Raw genomic sequence first — 23686 nt, 5'->3', positions numbered from 1 at the left:
ACTTTTTGTTTAAAAGATTTTTATTTATTCATGAGAAGACAAGCAGAGACAGAGGCAGAGGGGGAAGCAGGCTCCCTACGGGGAGCCATCTGATGCAGGACTCGATCATAGGACCTCGGGATCACAACCTGAGCCAAAGGCAGATGCTCAACCACTGAGCCACTCAAATGCTCCAACACGGACTTTTTTATAAGTGTTGTTTACATGTATATCTACTCCCAGAGACCTTCACAAGCCTGGCCTTTACTACATATATTTATAGTTTCCCTGATCATGAATCATTATTACCATCAACATTTTACTTTTTAAATTTCTTATAAATTGCTTCAAATCCTATGTGGGATAGAGAATATAAATTTTTAAAATCTGAGTTAAAGTTATAAAATTTTGCTAAAACAATTCGCTCATAGAGGCCAGCTGAGGCAAACATACAGTCTCTTATGTAATAACCAAACTGCAGAACAAAAATCATTTATGCCACCATATTAGACATTAGGGCCCAAGCATATATAAAGAAAAGCTATTTTTCCCTGAAAGATATAATATAGTGAGGCATCAGCTTAATTTAAAATTCACAGAGCTTCTAAACAATAAGAGGCACTTTTCTTTTCCATGAACAAAGACGTTTTATTCATATGTGAATAAAGCAAAGATTCTTTCTATTCTATCTACATGAAGCAATTCTGCATCTCTATACAAAATGAGGTATTTTGCACCAGGCAGAGCCATATTACTGAATTGCTGTGCATTGTGGATGAAGTTGTCTGATTGCACATGCATTAATAACAAAAAGCACTTTGTACTTCCAAAGAAGAAAAAAAAATCCTTAAGCCTTCCATGACACTCTGTTTTTCCCTCAACATAAAGCCAATGGGCGAACCCATACATTAATGTGTTCCCGTGGAACCTAGCACTGGGCATGCGCCTTAAGGAAGAAACGTGGGTGCCCACAGCCATTGGACCAAGTAAAAGAAATGTGAAACTCCACCCCAAATATTTCTAAGCACTGTTCTTGGTTCACTTTTTTCAAGGGTGTGTCTTAAAATAGGTTTTGTGAGATTGGGGGTAGGGATGGAATCTCCCCAAAGTGACTGCAAACTCCTCTGAGATAGCAAAAAATAGTTTCTACTTATTCTAGGGTTAAACCCATGAATTATTCATATTTCTTGATAATTTGGAAGGCATCATAAAAATAGCACATTCTTAAAAGAACTTTTGCCCTCTTTCCTTCTCCAGAAGTTTAAATCCTATTCTTAAAGTGTAAATATAGTTCTTAAATTTAACAGGAACTGACACTGACCAACTCATTAAATTTAACAGAAACCCACCTTTATCAGGCCAATAAAACTGGATTTGAAGTATGAAGTCCTAACTTTAAAACAAACTTCTTTGTTACTCCCATTGCTGAGCAATGAATTCCTGAGCAGTTCTGAGCTCTTGGGTAAAGAGCTAGTGAGAAGTGAGACAGCAGAAAATAGACGCTAATTTAAACCCGAAATTCACAGTGATGGGCTGGTAGCAAAACCTAACTTGACCATCATAGTCTTTACAGCGCCCCAGGAGGGGTTGGCGGGACAGCTTTCACCCCAGTAACTACATCCCTGGATTCTGATCTCAGCACATGCAGGCCATGCCTCCTGCTTCCTCACCTCCGACACCAGCCAAGCTCTATTCTCCTCTCTTCCACGTAGGACAAGGCTTGGGCACAATGGCCCATTCCATAGATGATCCCACTGCCCTCACTCTTTTGTTCCATACTTTTCATAAGAAAAATGGGTATTTCTTAAATGTGTGGAATTTTTAAAGCATACTAAAATGCTCTGTGTGTATATTTAAAAAAAAAAAAAAAACATTGAGGTGCCTGGGTAGCTCAGTGATTGAGCATCTGCCTTCAGCTCAGGTCATGACCCCAAGGTCCTGGGTTCGAGTCCTACTTCAGGCTCCCTGCTTGGCAGGGAGTCTGATTCTCCTCTCCCTCTCCTTCCGCTGGTTCTTGCTCTCTCTCTCTCTCTCTCTCTATTCCATCTCTTGAATAAAATCTTTAAAAAAAAAAATTCAGTCCATAAAGGTGCGCCCAATGCTTACTTCACAGTAAGCTGCTGGGTGAGGGGCTTTTGCACCAGTGGCCTCCAAACCAGCTGCCTAGTTTCCACCTTTGCCCCTATAAAGTCTATTCTCAGGCAGCAACCAGAATGATCTTTCTTAAATTTAAATCCATCTTGCCCCTCCAATATTCCAGAAGCCTCTTTTCACTCAGCGTGAAAGCCAGAGTCTTTAAAGTGAGGCTCCACATGAACAGTCTTCTATCCTCCCTGGCCACCCTCCTCTCCATCACCCATTCTGCTCCAGCCACTCTCCTCCCGGGTCCTCAAACTCCTCAGGCATGCTCCTTCCCCCAGGCCTTGGCACAGGCTGTTCCCTCTGCCTAGCACACACTTCTAGCCGCTACCTGCATAGCCAAACATCCTCGCCTCCAGGTTAGTTCAGATGTCCCCTTGTCCTTGAGACCTACACTGACTGCTTTTGAATTTACTTTTGAACTTAGCATATAATACATTCATCAGTTTTGTTCACAGAAATATTCTACACACCTAGAAAAGTATCTGGTACACAGTGGGTACTCAATAGATATGTTTTGTTTTGTTTTGTTTTAAGTAAGCTCCGTGCCCAGTGTGGAGCCCAGCATGGGGCTTGAACTCATGAGATCTGAAATCAAGACCTGAGCTGAGATCAACAGTCTGGATGCTCAATCAACTGAGCCACACAGGTGCCTCTCAATAAATACGCTTTAAATGAATGAAGGATTACCTGGAAGATCCAAGATAAATCAATAAGATAAATAAATCAATAAAAGAGATCAGTAAAGATCATGACTCAAAAATAATACATAAGCAAAAAAGGATTTCCAAATTTCAGTAATAACTGGTCAGGGAAACTATACTGTTTTACACAGAAGTATTTATATAAATAAAACCTACTCTGGCAAACAGGTAAGGGCAGAGCTGGGACAGTGCTCAGCCTCTCATCATGGTTCTCAGAAGCCCCTGATCTCCAAGGGAGGGAGAAGTGGTTGGACAGCCACGCATTAGAAAACACTCAGGAGGTAAGTCACCCCAGCAACAGAAGATATTAAGTACTTAGAATACTGCAGAAGAATCTGCCAAACCGATATTGAAAGAACCTGATTTTGCTGAGGGACATAAAAGGATTTGGAAGTACATGGTAAGATACGCCACATGCAGAAGTGGGAAGATTCAAAATCCCAAACAAGTCCTTTTTCCGCAGATACACCTATAATACAACCCTGATAAAAATTCTTATGTTCCTATTTTGAGAAAACTGACAAAGATGATCCCAAGGCTCATCCTGAAAATAAAAATGTAAAATAAAGAACATCAGGAGTGCTGCAGAACCACACTATGGAATAAGGACAGGCCTTACTAGAGACGTACCACAGAGCTATAGTCATTTTAAAAAGCAGGAAGTGCCCAAATCAATAGAAATAGCAATGAACAAAACAGAAAGTTCAGAAATAAAGCCAAAACTATACAGGATACAATTTTACAATACAAGTGGCACTTAAGATTGATAGGAAGAGGCCAAATTAGTCTGTAACCTCATTAACCATATTCATAATGCTGAAGAAATAAAAATATACTGCCTTCATCACAGAGTCAAAAATATTCCTAATGAACTAATAGTTTAAATATTTTTAAGTAAAACTATAAAAATAAAACCACCAAATATAGTTGGATATTTGTGTAATCTCAGAGCAGGAAGGCCTTTCTATTTTTTTTTTTAATTTTTTATTTATTTATGATAGTCACAGAGAGAGAGAGAGGCACAGAGACACAGGCAGAGGGAGAAGCAGGCTCCATGCACCGGGAGCCCGACGTGGGATTCGATCCCGGGTCTCCAGGATCGCGCCCTGGGCCAAAGGCAGGCGCCAAACCGCTGCGCCACCCAGGGATCCCCAGGAAGGCCTTTCTAAATATGATTTCAAAATCAAAAGCTGTAATAAGAAAGACTAATAAAATGGACTACAAAAAATCCTACTACATTAACATTTTTAAAAATCTTGTTATCAAAAGACTTCAGCCTTTGGAAAGTGAAAAAAGATAAGCCACAGAGCAGGAAAAGATATATGCACAGTATAGGACAGGAAAGAACTAGTATCTATAATATATAAAGAAATGCCACAAATAAATAAGAAAAAGACAACTTATAAAATGGACAGAATAGGGGCTCCAGGTGGCTCAGTCAGTTAAAGAATGCCTTCTGCTGAGGTCATGATCCCGGGGTCCTGGGATTAAGCCCCGGCTCAGCAGGGAGGCTACTTCTCCCTCTCATTCTGCCCCACTCTCTACAGTGCTAGTGCTCACTCTCTCTCCTCTCCTCTCTCTCAAATAAATAAAATCTTTGAAAAAATAAAATAAAATGGACAAAATAGTTGAATAAGCATGGCACTAAAAAGGAAGTTCAAGTGGCCAAAAAAGAGTTCTTACCCTCTTGGCCTCCAAAGAAATGTAAATTTTAATCCTAATGAGGCATGACTACATGATGCAAAAATTTGAAAGCCTGACAATACCAAGTATTGACAAGGACATAAACGATAGGAGCTCTCATATCCTAAAGATGAAAGTGTACATTGATATAATCTGGCATTATCTGGTAAAGTGAAGGGAAAGGTGAAGATACCCACACCCTTTAGCCAAGCTATTATACCACTGGGTAGACCTAGGAAAAACTGTGCAATGTGCCAAGGGAAACGTGCCCAGAATATTCACAGCAACACTCTTAATAACAGTCCATCCCACTGGAAAACAATGCAAATGACCATCAACAGGAAAAAAGATGCCTAAGTAAGTGGAGTTCTAGACTGCAGAGAAAATAATAATGAGAGAATAATGAAACTATGTGGATAAACTTATACGCATGATATTGAAGACCCAATTAAAAAATTAAATGATCCCATGCATAAAAACTAAAAGCCCATGGAACACTAAATTGTATTGTATTGTTCAGACACACGTAGGTGTGTAACACTGTAATTATAAGCAAGGAAATCATTATTATAAAAATATCAGAATAGCTGCATCTGTTATCTATTGCTATGTGACACATTATTCCAAAATTCAGCAACCTAACACTGCAAACACGCATTATCTCACACAGTTTCTGAGGCTCGGGAATCCAGAAGCATCTTAGCTGGGTGGCTCTGGCTCAGAGTGTCACGAGGTCACAATAAAGCTGTCAGCCAGGGTTGCAGTCACCTGAAGGCAGGAGGATATGCCACCTGGTGAACCCAACACAGCTGCTGGCAGGCCTCAGTTACCCAAGTGCTTTTGGATTGAGGCCCTCAGGCCCTTGCTACCTGGGCCTCTATACAGAGCTGCCTGAGTGTCCTCAAGACATGACAACAGGCTTCCCCCAGAGCCATTCATCCATGAGAGAATGGGAGAGCCCAAGATGAAAGCTGCAATCTCTTATAACCCAATCTGAGGATCGACATCCCATTATTTCTGCCGTATTCTATTGGTCACATGGGACAACTATGGACTGGTGGTGGGGTGGGGACATGACCAGGAAGAGGGAATCAGTGGAGGGCACCTGTGAAACTGGTTATCACAATAGCAGCTTCTTCTAGAGGGTTGGAAGGAGGTTATACAGGCACATATGAGGAGCTTCTAAGAAGCTGGCAAGAGTCTACTGCTTGACCTGGTTGGTGGTAGAAGCTGTTCATCTCATACTTATTTGATAAAGTGTACACTGATATTCTCTGCACTGTTCCATATGTATGTTACATATCACAATAAAAATATTCTTTAAATATTTTTAAAACTCTAAATTTCAAAAGACCAGCTAGGAAAAAGTATTTATAACAAGTTAACAATCACATGAAATATAGAAAGAATTCTTAAAAATAAAAAACCACACACGTATGTAAATGTTTTTAATAGTCTTTCCTATTATAGTTTTTGATTTTGAAATCATGCTTAAAAATCAATAAAAAATCAATAAAAAAACATATAAACTGGCAATTCACTAAAAAACTAAAAGTATGAGTAAAAACATGAAAATACCTCACCTCAGAATTAAATAAAAATCAAAATAATGATGTACTGTCTTTGGCTCTGTGTATCCATCAAGATAGAAAGAAACGGGGCTTCTCTTACATCATTTGAGGGAAAATTTTTCTGCAATATCACTTGGCAATGCATAACAAGTCCTTAAAATATACAATGCCAAGCCAGCAACCTCCAGAATATGTTTTACCCTGAGAAATTGTCAAAGTTGTGTCAGAGACAGGAGCACACAGTCATTGACTACACATTATTCCAGTTAGGAGAAATGAAGTCAGACTGCCAGGATTGGATCCTAGCTCCAAGATTTACTGTATACATTAGGCATATGGTTGGTGCCTCAATTTCATCATCTGTAAACAGGACATAGATAATACATACTCTTTAGGTCTGGTGAGAGGATTAGGTGAAATCCTACCTATGAACATCTTAAATTCATCACCTGACACAGCACTTAGTAAATTTTCCTTATTATTATTAGCAAAACATTGGAAACAACTTTAATATCCAACAATAAGAAACTGCTTCAATACATGATAGTACATCCGTATTATGCAGCCACTAATACCATAAAATTTATGATATGGATCTGTACTTGTCAGCGTGTAAATATGGCCACAACATATTGTTAGGTGAAAAAAGTAGGTTCAAGGGATGCCTGGGTGGCTCAGTGGTTGAGCATCTGGTTTGGTTCAGGTCATGATCCTGGGGTCCTGGGATCGAGTCCCACATCGGCTCCCCACAGGGAGTCTGCTTCTCCCTCTGCCTTTGTCTCTGCCTCTCTCTATATATCTCTCATGAATAAGTAAATAAAATCTTTAAAAAAAGCAGAGCAGCCCCGGTGGCGCAGCAGTTTGGCGCCGACTGTAGCCTGGGGTGTGGTCCTGGAGAGCCGGGATCGAGTCCCACATCGGGCTCCCTGCATGGAGCCTGCTTCTCCCTCTGTCTGTGTCTCTGCCCCCTCTCTCCCTGTGTCTGTGAATAAATAAATAAATTCTTTTAAAAAAAAAAAGCAGGTTCGAAACGAGTATATGTTATTTTTATATTTTCACACATGTATGTAAATATAATAATATGGGACATACACCAAATATTAATATTAACATAAATGCATGCTAATGGGATTTGTATGCCTTTTTTCTTACTTTCTCTTCATATTCTATAATTTTTTCCAATGAATAAGGTGACATGGGAAATATGTGATTAATTTAAAATGGTATAATTCAAAGCATTAAACCTAGAAATCTCAGGAGGTATAAAAGTTCTCACCTAGAGGTCTGAAAGTCTCAGCATGATATCACATTTTAGATAGGGCTACACTTTTTAAGAACATGTATTTTACGTGAACCCTTGACTACAATTGCTTTCACTCATACAACCTTGGATCCCTCCCAGCGTCTGAAATTGAGGCCCAAATACAGGTGATTCTCATTGTTCACAGTAGTTATGTTCTACAAAGTGACCTGGAACACAGAATTAGTGAGTATTGAGCAGGGGGCTCCAAGGAGAAACACAGGTTAAGTGCTGTGCTTGCCTCCAGCGGGCACAGCACCATACCCCAAGAGACACAGACATAAGGGGGTAAGCCCCATTCTTTTTTATATAAATTTATTTTTTATTGGTGTTCAATTTGCCAACATATAGAATAACACCCAGTGCTCATCCCGTCAAGTGCCCACCTCAGTGCCCATCACCCAGTCACCCCCACCCTCCGCCCACCTCCCCTTCCACCACCCCTAGTTCGTTTCCCAGAGTTAGGAGTCTTTCATGTTCTGTCTCCCTTCCTGATATTTCCCACTTATTTTTTCTCCTTTCCCCTTTATTCCCTTTCACTATTTTTTATATTCCCCAAATGAATGAGACCATATAATGTTTGTCCTTCTCCAATTGATTTATTTCACTCAGCATAATACCCTCCAGTTCCATCCATGTCGAAGCAAATGGTGGGTATTTGTCATTTCTAATGGCTGAGTAATATTCCACTGTATACATAAACCACATCTTCTTTATCCATTCATCTTTCAGTGGACACTGAGGCTCCTTCCACAGTTTGGCTATTGTGGCCATTGCTGCTAGAAACATCGGGGTGCAGGTGTCCTGGCGTTTCATTGCGTCTGTATCTTTGGGGTAAATCCCCAGCAGTGTAATTGCTGGGTTGTAGGGCAGGTCTATTTTTAACTCTTTGAGGAACCTCCACACAGTTTTCCAGAGTGGCTGCTGCACCAGTTCACATTCCCACCAACAGTGCAGGAGGGTTCCCTTTTCTCCACATCCTCTCCAACATTTGTGGTTTCCTGCCTTGTTAATTTTCCCCATTCTCACTGGTGTGAGGTGGTATCTCATTGTGGTTTTGATTTGTATTTCCCTGATGGCCAGTGATGCGGAGCATTTCCTCATGTGCTTGTTGGCCACGTCTATGTCTTCCTCTGTGAGATTTTTGTTCATGTCTTTTGCCCATTTCATGATTGGATTGTTTGTTTCTTTGCTGTTGAGTTTAATAAGTTCTTTATAGATCTTGGAAACTAGCCCTTTATCTGATACGTCATTTGCAAATATCTTCTCCCATTCTGTAGGTTGTCTTTGAATTTTGTTGACGGTATCTTTTGCTTTGCAAAAGCTTCTTATCTTGATGAAGTCCCAATAGTTCATTTTTGCTTTTGTTTCTCTTGCCTTTATGGATGGAATCTTGCAAGAACTTACTGCAGCCAAGTTCAAAAAGGGTGTTGCCTGTGTTTTCCTCTAGGATTTTGATGGAATCTTGTCTCACATTTAGATCTTTCATCCATTTTGAGTTTACCTTTGTGTATGGTGCAAGAGAGTGGTCTAGTTTCATTCTTCTGCATGTGGATGTCCAATTTTCCCAGCACCATTTATTGAAGAGACTTTTTTCCAGTGGATAGTCTTTCCTCCTTTGTCGAATATTAGTTGGCCATAAAGTTGAGGGTCCACTTCTGAATTCTCTATTCTGTTCCATTGATCTATGTGTCTGTTTTTGTGCCAGTACCACACTGTCTTGATGACCACAGCTTTGTAGTACAACCTGAAATCTGGCACTGTGATGCTCCCAGCTATGGTTTTCTTTTTTAAAATTCCCCTGGTAAGCCCAATTCCTGAGTGGTGCAGGAGACCCATGCATGAAGAAGGAGGGTGAACACAAAACTGAATCTGGATATACTGGCAAATTGAATTTAAATAAAAATTTTTTTAAAAATGAATCCCGGACATGGGCACAGGTGAATGCAGAGGCCATGGCCTCCCCTCTCCCCTACTGTGTATCTTATACCTACACTCCCGTTTCACCCAACACAGCAATGGTTACAGACCTCACTCACTCTGGGTACCAGAACTGTCAGATTTCTGAGGCAGCCCCAAGGAAGGCGCCAAAACATTTTTATTCCAATCGTGCGCTCTGAAAGTGCTCTATACCCTAGCTCTGCTTTCCACTTCCATATGCTGGTGAAGGGAGTGCCTCGTCTCCAGAAGAAGGTCATCCTAAAATAGTAAATTAGACCTTCAGAGAGAAGACTGTGACTTAGACACATATTTGTTGCTCAGTCTAAAAACATAACCACATCTGATGAGGATTTTAAATCATTCTCCAGATTTTGAAATGTCTATTATTCCTAGAGAGAAATTTGGTCCCCATTAGATTTGTCTGCATATGAAAGACTGCAATTAACATTATTTCTAAGATCCCTATTTTTCTAATGAGTCATTGGGTTTCCTTCCTCTCCTACAACTGCCCAGAAAGAGGCTGGTAAGTCTTAAATGTAAAATACATTCTCACATGTCCAGGGTGAGTAACAGATCTTGCACTCAAATAAGAAAATGAGTAAACTGACCTTTCAATGTCTCTTCCCTTTGTGACACCAAGAATCGTACCCTGAATTCCACCTCTAACTGTTTCAAGATTATTAAACAGGACCGAGATGAGCAAAGTGAACTTTTTTCTTTAATATCTAAGTCAGGAGGAAAAAACAACATTAGGGCAAAAAGTACTCTTAGGATGCACTTTACAAATATAAAATTAGAACTTACCTTAAGATATGAACTATATCCTTCATAAACTGGGTTGCTTACACTATTAAGTTTCTGGAAATGTAAAAACACAGGGTTTTCTTCAGGAAATAATTTCAAATTTAATCAATTTACTTTTTTGAAAACTTCATAAAGTTTTTAACTGTGCCACAAAAAGGGTGACAAGCTGCTGGCTTTCAAAGAACTGCATAGCCCCTTCCTGTTTCTAACAAGCATAAAACAACAACTTTGGAACATTGAACAAAAAAATCAGATGAAAACAACAAAAAAGGTAATATTTTCTAGTCACTGACCACACAAACCATTCCTCCAGAATTTCAGAGACAGTGAGAGGGCAAAGAAAAATATTCCAGAATTCATGACTATAACTTTTACCAAAGGGTATTGTATAGCCTGTGTCTTCCAGAAAGCAGAGCTTGAGGCAAGGATTAACATGCTGACAATCTATTTAAGAGGCACAAGCCCAGGATGGTGAAGGTGAGGATAGAGGGAGTGAGGCACAAGGGAAGATACTAGGAAGCATGCAGAGTGATGGCTCTGGCCTCCTTCAGAACAAGCCAGGAGGAGGCACCAGGCAACCAGATAGGTATGTCTACTCGATACTTGAAACTTTCTCAGAAAGACCTGAAAGAACAAGCTGCACCTCGGAGTGGCCCATGGCAGGGGGGAAGAAAGGGAAATGTCTCTGTGCAGCTCCCTCCTATTATGTCCCATTGGTTCAGGTTCATCACAGGGAGCAAAGGACCCAACACTTCTGGTTTTGTCACCCAGCCTTTAGCAGCCATTCAAGAAGCCAGGCCCCACATCCTGCAGTGTGGCATATCACCAAGATCATAAGGGGGGAGATTTAGCATTTGATAGGGCTCAGCACATGTGGCCCAAAGGCCATATTGGCCCAGAGCCGTACCTATGAACTCCAGCCCGCTTTGAGGGCTTAGCAAGTGGCCAGCAAAGGTAGCAGTCAGGTGCTCAGGAAGGGGAGGGTCAGAAGGAGTCAGCAAGGGAGAGAATCTAATGAGATGCTCAAGGCTGGCATTCAATACAGAATCTTTCAGAAATAAAGCTCTGTCTAATTGTTTTAATATTCTCAGCAATCACAATCCACAATTTCTGCCTGGTTCATTCATTTAATGTGTACGTAATGAGTAGCTACCATGACCCAGGCCCAGTCTGTGTTAGGTTCCAGGAAAACAATAAGACAATCCCAATTCTCACAGAGATCCAAATCTACTCAAGGAAACAAGTCATTTGCTAGACAAATGTTGATTGAGAGCCTAGCACGTGAGCTAGACACTGCTCTAGGCCCAGAGAGTCAATGATTAAGGGTCAATAAAACGACCACAGAATGGTAGACAATGAGAACTATACCAATTATAAACCTGAGTAAGTGATGACCAGTGTTCGAACTACTGTTACTGCAACCTGAATAAAATATATGAAATCCATCAGTATACAGAGCGTTAGAGCAAACACACAACAATTACACAATATAACAGGGCCTGGGCACAGAATGGGGAGATCTGAAAAAAATCCTAGACAATGAAACTAGAATCCAAGAGCCCAGCAAGTCCCTGATAATTCATAAGATGTGTTATTTCAGGAAAAGATACCAGTCTGCATGGGGATCCCTGGGTGGCTCAGCGGTTTAGCACCTGCCTTTGGCCCAGGGCATGATCCTGGAGACCCGGGATCGAGTTCCGCATCGGGCTCCCTGCATGGAGTCTGCTTCTCCCTCTGCCTGTGTGTCTGCCTCTCTGTCTCTCTGTCTCTCATGAATAAAATCTTAAAACCAAAAAGATACCAGTCTGCTGAAAAATTAGCACATAAAATTGGAAAAGATCCCACTAAAAAGAATGGAGTAGGGAAGTCCTGTTGACTGTGGATGTGATAGCCACCAATGAGGAGTGCCACTGAACAGACACCAGCTCAGATAATCATTCTGGAAGGAGCCCCACATTCTCAGTCCAGGTCCCAATCTCCAACCAGTAACACAGAGCTGGACTACATTTTGGTTCCCAATTTGGCTGGGGACCACAGCTGGCTTAGGACTGTGGGATAAGGAAATCACTGGTGTTAATGCTTCTGTACTGGATACAATGATTCGTAAGGTACAATCATAGTAATAACGTCTATAGGTATTTTTATATGTGTCTGTCTACTTTTTACGGAGTTTAAAGCTTAATAAGAATTATACGTATTGAGCTTATAGCTATACTTGAAAATACTTAAGAGAAATTAATCCATGGAATGCATAAATGGTACTGTTTGAAAGTTTAATCGGTTAAATTTATAAATTGAGCATCATTCAAAGAGCAAGTAAAATTAGTGCTTTTCATTTTAACACAAATGTTACTAGGTTTACAAATGAATTTACAAGATTTAGAAGTTGTTCTTTAAAAGTTTAAGATAGAGAGGCGCCTGAGTGGCTCAGTCAGTTAAGGGTCCAACTCTTGATTCCAGCTCAGGTCATGATCTCAGGGTCATGAGATCAAGCCCAGGGTCAGGCTCTGTGCTCAGTGTGGAGTCTGCTTGAGATGGTCTTTCTCCCTCTCCCTCTGCTCCTCCTCTCATTCATGATCTAAATAAATAAATAAATAAATAACTTTTTAAAAGTATAAGATAGAATCCGTTGTTTTATTTATAACTTCAATGAATTAAACACTGGCCAGCATAAATCTCCCTTTCTGAGCTTTCAGACACTAAAGAGCGAAGGACAAGGAAGAGATCCTGGATCACAATGGGCCAGGTATGTACATATATACCCATGTACTGGCTATAAAAACACTGGCAGTAGAGCAATCAACTTTCCCCAGTAGGGGATGGGGTAAGGAGGCAGGAAACAGCAAAAATGCCTAATGCAGCAGGTGATGCTTCAGCAGAGTCTTGAAAGAGAGAAGACAAATACCAGGTAGACAATGAAGGGAGACAAAGGGAAGCGAATTATCAACAGAGAGAGGAGCATGGATATGGTTCAAAGGGGCAACCCAACCCAACTGCAGGTGGTTCTGGATGGCCAGATCTGGGTCAGCAGACACAGGTAGAGGAGGGGCAGTCCTGGCAGCAATGGAAAGCAGGAAAGGGTGACCCTGAGAGGCCAGAGTTTTAGTAGGGTATGACATTATTAGATTTGTGCTTTAGGAAGATCCTTCTGGCAGGCTAAGGAATATGGTCTGAGAGGGAGGAAACACAGGTGAGCGTATAAGCAATGTAGATGACAGTCAATGAGGCTATCCCCTGAGGCAGTGATGGGTACAGAGAGGAGTTAACAGATCTTAGGATACTCAGGAGGTAAAATCTATAGCATGTGGGTCCTGGAGAGATGTGGGTAGGGAATGGGTGCCCAGACAAGGCCAAGTAAATAAGGACAATCAAGAAATGTCAAACAAATAATGAATAGAAACATGGTAACAATAACGAAACATGGTTCTGGAGCCCTTTACTCAAAGATGAAGAACAGCTGTACAATTTCTAGCAATTGCGGTGATGAAAAGGTTTGGGGGAGGGGGAAGGGGAAGCATTATTTTGGACAATGTGAGATGTGTGTGGGGCTCCCAGGTAGAGATGCCTAGGAAGGCTGTCAATAGCTCAAGATAAATAACAGGAGGTAAAATTCAGATTTGGGAATTACAGGTAGGAGGTCACATGGGTCACCTTGAGAGTGGGTGGGATCACCCACGGAATATGAGCTCCGTGGAAGGACAAAAGGACCCGGAGCAAACTCCCAGTGATCACTGAGTTTCCAGAGATGGACAGAGAAGGAGAAGCCATGAAATGCGGTGGACAGAGCAGGAGTCTCACCAGCAGAGCGCCGTGAGAACCACAGCAGGTGCTTCAAGAGCGGGGCGCCACCATGCACAGCCTGTTGTGCACAAGCACCTGCTGGATTCTCTTAGCAAGACACTGAGGACACCTTGAGTGCCGCATCTCCAGAGAGAATGGAGGGAGAGGCAGGTGACACTGGGCGGAGGGGGAGACGGAAGGGGAGGCAAAGGCGGAGATCTGCCCTGTACCTGTCCGGCCGCGAAGACAGGAGTGAGCCAGGACGGGCTGGAGGGAGAGTGAGTCACGGGAGGATCTTCGGAAGCAGCACACTTCCGAAGAGGGTGGTAAAGAAGAAGGTGAAGATGAAGGGGAGAGGCCAGGACCGCCGCCCGGAGAGCTCAGGGCTGCAGCGGGTCGGGAAGAGCCACCCAGAGAGAAGGCAAGTCAGTCAGTCATTTGCGGCCAAAGAAAGGATCAGCGGCTCCTCCCGGAGCTGAAGCCGCAGGTTAGAAATATCGGTTACAAGATCTCCCGCGGGGGCTCAGCGGCCCTGGCAGGAGGGCAGACTGATGTCAGGCTGCTCCAGGCCCCGAGACCTGCGCCCGCAGGAAGCACGAAAGGGGAGGCAGCCCTCGAGGGGCCTGCAGGCGGGGGCTGTGCGCGGGAGGCTGCCCTGGACAACCCCAGGCGGGCAGGGAAGGAAGAGAAGCCACGAGATACCCAGCCTCGGGGAAAGAGCTTCAGGAAAGAGCAGGGGCTGTCACGCTGCTGAAATAATCAGAAAGAGCAAGCTGAGTGGACCGTCCCTATTGACCAAAGGTCAAAGCCGAAGACGAAAGGCTCAAGACCGGCCACAGTCAGAGTCACCAATGAGCTTCCAGCCACGGACAGAGCCTCTGGCACCCCACCATTACCAAGAGAGGCCAGAACCGGCCCTGTCCCCACCCAAATGCTCCACAGACAGTACAGGGAGAGAACACAGAGGAGGAAGGGCGTGGCCTGCCTCATGGGGAGAAGGGGCCTCAGGGCGAGAGGAACATGCCACACCTAAGCCAGGCACCTGGGTTCAAGTCCCACAAATGCCACTTGTAAGTTGGGAACCCGGGGCATTTTATGTCCACTCTCATCCTCAGATCTCTCGTCTGTAAAATGAGGGTAATAACAACTACCTGACCTGGTCATCTCAAGGATTAAATCAATTAAAATATTTAATGTGCTTAGAACTGCCCTGTGTGTTAGCTCATTTTCTTATTTCTTCCCCGGCTCAGGGGAACTGATGGGAGTGCTTTCACTTCCCCAAAGCCAGTCAGGGGACACACTGAGAAAACCATTGGCAAAGACTGAAGATGCCTCCAAGGAAGGAATACTGTTCTCCTCAGCCCTCAGAAGGTACAAAAAAAGACTCCAGTAGCTCCTCTGACTCCAGAAGGCCCAAGGCAGGGAGTCGTACAGGAAGAGACATGGGGCTCTCGGGCAGCTTCAAGGATGAGTGATAGACATAGCCCTGGAGATGATGGTGGGGTTTTAAGGGTTTTATACCACCAATGGGACCAACTGGGAGGGAGGAACTGGGACAGAGCTGCTCTCCCAGAGCAAGCCCAGAGACCCTACACACACACACACACCATCCCCAACTGGGACTCTTAAAAACCTGGCTTCCCCCACTGTCTCCCTGCACCCAGCAGGGGGGCGGGGAAGGGGAGAAGCAGCTAGGGGGATGGGGAGGATGCTCCTCAGAGCCTGACTACAGGCATTCCTCCACTTCAGCAGCCGGGAGCCTGTCTCTCGCCATGCTATAGGAGACAGGCTAAGTTATAACCAGAGAAATGAAGAGTGTCTTCAACATTGAGCATGGCAGGAAAGCTATGGCTCTCCAACATATCCTCAGGGTCCCCCTCCACAGAAGGAAAGAAGAATTCTCTTCGGCATGGTGGATAACAGTGACTGATAAAAATAAAGCCAGTTTCTATTTCAGTACAGAACTGAGACCTCTCAATAAATAAGACAAATATAAAAGAACTTCAGCCTCCGTGTATGTTCTCCATGGCCACCCTCAACCCACCTGCTTTAGTGACCAAGCCCATTAGAAAGCAGCCCCACAGGGCTCTGGCCCTGACCCCTCCAGCAGCCAAGTGCTGCCATTCCATTTGCTGCCCAAAGGATGGAATACCTATGGTAAGCCAGGAGCAGCAGACTCACCCTAAACCTGGCCCATGTGTTCAGTTTTCAAGATTGGACTTTTGTCTTGGTTTCCTGACTATATTCCAATTTCATTTTGGAAAAGTCCAGGCCATTTGGCTAATGCCCAGACAACAACCCTAGCTTTCTCCAACATTCTTCTCCCAGAGGACTGAACTCTTCTCTTACTGGATCCTCCCCTGACTGGGGGTTTCCATCCTACCTCTTAGAATCATGGTGGCATGGCCCGCTTTTCTGCCCCTCCGCCATCACACTCCTGGAGTACTGCCAAGGCCAAAGTCACATCCTCCCAGGTATCCCACTGGAGTTATTGACCACCACTCTAAAGAAGAAGCGCACAACCTCCCCACCCCACCCACCCTGCAGCTCTGGCAAGCAGCAGTCAAGACCACACGCCCTGTAGGAGGCTGGTGCACTGTAGACTGGAAAGCAGATTTGATAGCACCAGATGAATGGGTTGATTTGAGAGCAGAAGCTCATGGGCTGGAATTTAAGATTTCAGGATGAAACAGGTCTGAGCACTGTTGAAGTCTCCAGTCTGGCCATGGAAATGCGTGTAGGGCGGGGGGGCGGGGAATGCAGGTTGCCAAGGTGAGCAGGGCCAAGAACGGAGATGCTTGGGACTCAGGAGCCCCCTGACCCACTCAAACCAAAGCTGCTGTGTCCCAGGACCAAGACTGGTAGAGCATAATCTTGCCACAGAGCAGGGAGGCCAGAAGGGCATTCACGTGCTTTGTTCTAACATTTTATTTTGGAAAATTTTTAACTTATCACCAAAGTAGACAGAACCGTGTGATGATCCGCCATGTAGCCATCATTCAACTTCAACAACTGTTGGAATTTGCCTTTATTGCACCAGCCCCCCTCCCAGTACCCTTCCCCCTGCCCCTGGGTTGTTTCAATGCAAATCCCAATACTTGCAAATCCTTCAGTCTGTATCTCTAAGAGGTAAGCACTATTTTTTTAACATAAGCAGAAATAATTTTCACACCTAAAATATATTCAGCAATTCCTTAATAGTGTCTGACATACAGTTGCTGATCCTATTTCCCCTGGTAGATTCATGCCTTTTCACAGATGGTTTGTTTAAACTGGGATGCAGATAAGGTCTGCATGTTGCCCTGGATGGATATGCCTCTGTCTGGAAAAAGGCCCCGAGGCAATGACTTCAGTGCAAACCGTTTATCTGGGCAGTGACACCGGCAAAACTGGTGGGAGAAGAGGGAAAGGAGCCAGGGAAGGAAAGAGCCGCCAAAGGGAGCACACCACGGGGACAAACGGAGCGTGGTTCCTCTGGACAAGTCCAGGAGAGAGCCTGGGGCAGCCCTGTGGGGTGTCCCAACCCCAGGAGGGGAGGAGAACATTGGGATATTCATCCATCACTGCTGAGGCGGAGGGGCATTAACTCTCCAGGCCATTGATTGTCTGGCACCCTGCTCTGCTTGCTGGACATACTCTTGCAGGAGGCAGAAAAGCCCTCAGGCAGAGGATGGCCCGAGTTCCAAGCAAGCAGGCCCCACCAGGCCCCCTCAGGCTGTCCAGCTTGGGAGACGAGAGCCAACTGCTTCTGCCCCAGTGCTGTTTTCTTTCACCTCCATTCCCCTCCCCGACTTACTCTCAGCCATTTACCTACTAAAGAAATGTGTTCTCCATCCCTTATAAATTCCACATCCTAGATTTGGCAGATTGCATCCGTGGTGGTATCTCCTATGTTTCCCCTTTCATGTTTTACTGTAAACTGAACGGCTAGCAAGTCCAGCAGATCCCTATTCTAACTTCTGATGAGAATACCTGTAGGTCAGGAAGTGTGTCTAACAATTAAAGGTTGTCTCTTCCATTGGTTGGTTCAGTTGCTTAATGAAACATATTCCCAAGCAAGCAGGCCAACCTCCTCCACATGCTGGAAGCCAGACGAACACGAAGTGAACAAATCAGGCTCTGTGTCATCCAAATGCCTTGCTGGTGGATTCTGATCCAGGTTTGCTCGTGACTTGGAACACACACCTGAAGATGTCACTTACTCTCCCACTCCTTAGAGCACCGTTCAAATACCAAGCTCCCTTGAAAGCAATTTGCACACCAGAGCAGTGCAAGCACATATATTTTTGACTTTGAACCTGGGAGGTGTGAATCTGTTTACTTACGCTTAGGTTCAACAAATTCCAAAGCAGAAAGATGGTCAGGTCCTCTAAATCTTATCTACACCATTTCATAACAAAAGTATGCCTGGCTGATTGGAATGCACACAGAGCAGACACTAAAGAAGCATTTGCTCCTGGAGGAATGCAGAAGTTAAATTCAGAGAATGTTCTAGTCCAATGTAGTGTTTCATGCATTATTGACAAGTTAAAGATCATCAGCCACCAGTGTTTGGAAAGGAGCTTCACTATACTTTGGTTAATTATCCAAGGTCACTTCTACTTGCCTCCGATTCACTCATTCCAGAAACACCTACCAATGGGGTGAGTTTAGGAACCATGCTGACCACCAGTGGTTGACCTCCACAATGAAGTCAATGCCTTCAACATCATCCCAGACCAACAACATTCCAGTTTGTGCCCCTTAAATCCATCAGGGACACTGATCTGTTTCATTCAATACACTCTGACCCCAAATGTCTGGGTTTTCCCTCCACCAACAATCACTTCTCCAGCAACCAACACCAACTAGCGTCGAACAATACCATCCAATTGTGATACTAATGGCCTGGAGTTTGCATCTGACTCCAAGATTTAAGTGCTCGGCCATTGCTTCAGACACCAGTCCCAATATCGGGTGACCCATGCTTCTTCCCAACCTGGCTACAAAGCTGGGAATTCCCACAGTCTTCTCCTCAGGTCTGAGAATTTGCTAGAATGGCACAGATCTCAGGAAGGCATTTACTCTTACTGACTGGTTTATTCTAAGGGATGCAATTTAGGAACAGCCTAACTGAAAAGATGCACAGGGCAAGGAAGGGCAGTGGGCACACACAGGGCATCCATCCATGTCCCCCCATGGTGGGCACACCACCCTCCCAGCACCTCAATGCATTTACCAGCCCCGCTCTCCAAACCTCTTCATTTAAGGGGTTTTGAGGAGTTTTCATCAGGTAGGCATGAATGATTAAATTGCTGTTCACTAGTATTAACTCAGTCTTCAATCCCTCTGCCCACCTCCCCGTGAAAGTTAAGAAGCCAAATGGTAGGACTCCAAGCTCCAACCTTCTCATCACACATTGGTCTGTCTGGCAACCAGCCCCACCTGAAACTGTCTAGGGGCCCCCAAGCCCCATTCATCAATTAGCATATAAAAGACACTCTTATCACTCAGGAGATTGCAAGGGTCTTAGGAGCTGTGTGTCAGGAACCAGGGACAAAGACCAAATGTTTACTTTTTTATTTTATCACAGACACTATGGGTGTTGCTTTTCTGATAACAGGATGTCCCACAAAGTCATGTCACCAAGAAGCCTTGCTCTAACAAAACACAGCCCCATTACATGTGCAGCCTGTTTCATTCTAGACACGTGCCCGGCCCCTGGCATCTTATCAGATAACGGCATGTCCCCTCACACTGGAGTTACCTGTTTCTGCTTTTGTCTCCCGACACACACACTGCGACTTCTCAAGGGCAAGTACTGTGTCTTGCTTTTCTTGGTATCCGCAGATCTGAGACCCAGCCTAGCACACGAGTCCCTACCTAGTCAATCATCATTCCCTGCTCACGCAGCAATTCCCAAGTTCACCACAAAGGTCTGCAAGTACAGGCCCCCCCACCCACCTTGGAGAAGTTGTGGGTTCAGTCCCAGACCACTGCAATAAAGCGAATCCCACAACACAGAGTGTCAAATGCATCATTTGGTTTCCGGTGCAAGTAACAGTTATGTTTACAGTACACTGTAGTTTATTTAGTGTGCAACAGTATGATATCTAAAAAAAAAAAAAAAAGGTACAAAACTTAACCAAAAGATACTTACTGCTAAAAATAGCTAACCATCATCTGAGCTTTCAGCTAGTCATGATCACTGATTACAGATCACCCAAACAAATATAATAATGGTGAAAAAGTTTGAAATATTACAAGAATTACCAAAAAAGTGACACAGAGACACGAAGTGAGTGAATGCTGTTGGAAAAATGGGCCGGCAGCCATTTGGCCATTTGGCCCCAAACCCTCAATCTGGAAGACATGTGGTGTCTGTGGGCAACAAAGTGAAAGGCGGTGAAATGAAGTTATACCCGCATGTCTGGTCCCACAGGCTGTTCTCTACTAGGCCTAATTCCCTGCTTAGTTTCACCTGGAAAGGGTATTTTGCTGCAGCCTCTTTATTTTAGAGGTACAGACCAGAGAGGTGAAGTAACTCTCCCAAGATCACACAGCAGAGGTTGACTGGAACCTACAACTGTGGTGACCCCAGGCGACTGACTCATTCCATATCAAAGGAGTCTTGTGTTTGTAGTTATGGAGGAATAATGCAGTGTGCAAACACATACAGTTGGCCCTGGGCTCTCAAACACCGGCTAAGGACTGAGTAATAAGCTCAGTTGCTGTAGGAGAGGAGGTTGAGAGAGGCTTCACCGCCCACCCCACCCCCCCAAAGGAAGCAGCCGACATCAAAAGGGAAGGAACAGCAGTTAACCCTGGAGAGTGGAAATCTGAGGTGGTTTTTACCTTTTTCCTTGGATTTTGTGGTGCAGTTTCAATCTTCTTCACACGTAGGTATTATTCGTCACAATTAGGGAGGCCAACAAGCCTGATTCCCAGAGTCACACTCAGAAGCCAGTCGTATGTCCTGGGAGTCACCGGAGACCTAACACCCTCCTAGAGAGTGCCGTCGGGAGAGCTGAAGCATTCCCAAAGCCACACAGCAGACCAGCTATTGACACAGCATCCCACCTGCCAGCACAAATGACGCTGGGCTCCCAGGGCCCCCGTTCATCCCTGGGGCACAGCATTATGCCTTCAGAACTCGCCAGTATCTCTACCAAAAAGTCCACACAGGTCCTCCTGAGTAAGGGGAAGCAGGGGACAAACAGTGCCTGGTTGCCCACTGAAGTCTCCAGGAAAACAAATAAAAGTCTGGAGAGAAGGGAGTAGCAGTCAGTCTGGAAAAGATAAGAATCCATATATCACACAGCAAATCAGAAGGCTTTGCTGCTGCTGGGAAGGAATCCTGGCCTACAGTCACCAACCAGTGACCCCCAAGGGGCTGCAGGTGCACAGCTGAGCAGGTGGCATCAGCTGGGCCGCATCAGAGGGAGCATGCCCATTCCTTCACAGACACGGTAGGTCTATGTATTTATCGCACAACTTTTTAGCACATGGCAGTCAAAAACCTGTGCTAACAAATTCAGTCTGGCATGACACGCTTCCTACATGTGGAAGTGAAGGGTCCTGAAGTCTGACTCATAGAAAGAACACAGTATGGGCCAGCAGTGACCCCACTGGCATCCTAACCTCACTGGCTGCTGTTATACCGAAGCCCCAAGGGATGTGAACCCAGTCACACAACCACCCTGACACTGCTGGGAACCCCTTTCTGAAGAGATTGAGTCCTCATGTCTCATCAGTAACTTGCATTCCTCATCCATCCAGACTCTACAGCTCATCACGAGCAACCAGCACTGTGAGAGGTGCCCACACCAGCTGCATTCCTGGGCATGTGGCCTCCTCACCTGGGAAGACAACCTGCAGGCAGGTGTCAATTTTCATGGCAGGAAGGCCTGATCAGGTCCTGTGGAGCCAACATCCATTGTACCGCTTGTCAGAAAACAGATGGGGAGGGAGGAAGACAGAAACTATGTCAGCCAGAAAGAGCTGCCCGAGATGTGCCACCGACCAGAACCGTCCCAGTGGAGACACCAGCCCAGCCTGGGGCCCGTCAGGGAGGACAGGGAGGCACTGTGAGTGAACAGGGCAGCACATCCCTGAGCCAACACTAGGCCTATTCATGGATGAGCAAATAGAAACACAAGACTGAGGCCTATGACCAGAATTTGAAGCATAAGGGAACAAAAATAGTTCCTCGAAGAATAAGAGCAAAGGCCTCCTCACACATAGCTTTACTGTGGGAGAGAGCAGCATCTGCTATGGGGCCACAGGGTCTGTTCCCCGAAAACAGGCCACGGACAAAATACAAGAGCAAATACATCAAACAGAACACAGTGAGGGTAGGAAAGGCAGAGAAAATAAACATATTGGCACCAAATAATAGGAAATGCAAAACTCAGAGGAGCATGCTGAAAAGCAGCACGAAGATAGAAGGTGGGACAGCAGGCCTGGTCATTTCAACAAATGGATGTCACAGGGAAAAAAGAAGAAAACAAAAAAAGAAAGGAGAAGAGGTAGAGAAGAGAGAGAGAAAGAGAAGGAAAGAGAGAAAAGAAATAGAAAAGAAAAAAGTTAAGAGAAAGAAAAGGAGAGAAAAAGGAGGAAAGAAAGGAAGAAGGAGGGAGGAAAAGAGAGAAAGAGGAAGAGAATTCTTCTAGATCATAGGATTTAAGAATGACCTAGCAATTGCACTCACAGGCATACACCCAAAGAACTGAAAGGTACCCAAACACGTATAGATTGTACGTTTGAGTGCTGTTGTGCCCTGAATGTTTCTATCCCCACCCAAATTTGTATGTGGAAGCACCAACCCCCAATGTGATGGTATTTGGAGGTGGGGCCTTTGGGAGGTCAATATATTCAGATAAGGTCATGAGGGTGAGACCCTCAAGACAGGACTGCTATCCATACATGATGTAGAAGAGTTCAGAGCTCTCTTTTGCCTCCATCTGAGGACACAGCAAGATGATGACCAACTACAAGCCAGGAATAGGACTTTCTTTCCACAGGAACCGAACCTTGGACTTCCCACCCAAGGACGTTTGAGCCACCTGGTCAATGGTATTTTGTTATGCAGCCCAAGCTGACAAAGACAGATTTTGGTACCAAGAGGTGGGGAGCTAGGGATCCCTGGGTGGCGCAGCGGTTTGGCGCCTGCCTTTGGCCCAGGGCGCGATCCTGGAGACCCGGGATCGAATCCCATATCAGGCTCCCGATGCATGGAGCCTGCTTCTCCCTCTGCCTCTCTCTCTCTCTCTCTCTCTCTCTCTGTGACTACCATAAGTAAATAAATTAAAAAATTAAAAAAAAAAAAAAAAAACAAGAGGTGGGGAGCTGCTGTAACAAATATCTGCAAGTGAAAACAATTTTGGAACTGGATATGGGTAGAGGCCTGATGAGTCTCAGGTACCCACTGGAAATAACAGATACAAGGGTGATTCTGGTAGGAGCGCAGAAAGAATAGAGATGCTTCTCTCTTCTTAGAGACAGAGAAATAATCATGAGCAAAATGTGGACAGAAATAGCGAGAGGAAAGGCTGCTCTGGTGAGGCCTGAGATGGAAGTGAGGAACATGTTCCTGGACACAAGGTGGTCCTTTATTTTTATTTATTTATTTAATTGAGACAGAGAAAGAAAGAGAGAGAGAAAGAGAACACAAGCAGGAAGGAAGGACAAAGGGAGAGGGAGAAGCAGATTCTCCACTCAGCAGGGAGCCTGATGTGGGGTCCAATCCCAGGACCCCAAGATCATGACCTGAGCCAAAGGTAGACACTTCACCAACAGAACCACCC

The 23686-nt window shown here is 44.6% G+C and overlaps 1 protein-coding gene across 6 annotated transcripts in view; it reads right to left on the bottom strand.

The window, feature by feature from the left end:
• Positions 1-23686, bottom strand: part of SH3GL3 (SH3 domain containing GRB2 like 3, endophilin A3) — a 136184-nt gene that overhangs the window by 87128 nt on the left and 25370 nt on the right. The window contains exons 2-3 of one of the 6 annotated variants that reach the window (XM_077873960.1): positions 9926-10042; positions 7837-9257 (exon numbers count right to left, since the gene is read on the bottom strand). The exons of 2 other annotated variants lie outside the window; for them this stretch is intronic. In XM_077873960.1, coding sequence (XP_077730086.1) covers positions 8626-9257; positions 9926-10042 — 749 coding nt within the window. In that variant the 3' untranslated portion in view covers positions 7837-8625. Of the gene's footprint in view, positions 1-7836; positions 9258-9925; positions 10043-23686 lie in introns of those variants that run through there. 3 more of the 6 variants (XM_077873989.1, XM_077874010.1, XM_077873979.1) reach the window with 3 other exon arrangements.

The sequence above is a fragment of the Canis aureus genome, chromosome 2, assembly GCF_053574225.1.
Source record: "Canis aureus isolate CA01 chromosome 2, VMU_Caureus_v.1.0, whole genome shotgun sequence".
Taxonomy (NCBI): domain Eukaryota; kingdom Metazoa; phylum Chordata; class Mammalia; order Carnivora; family Canidae; genus Canis; species Canis aureus.
The sequence above is the reverse complement of the archived record's forward strand: the minus strand, read 5'-3'. Positions and strand labels throughout refer to the sequence as shown.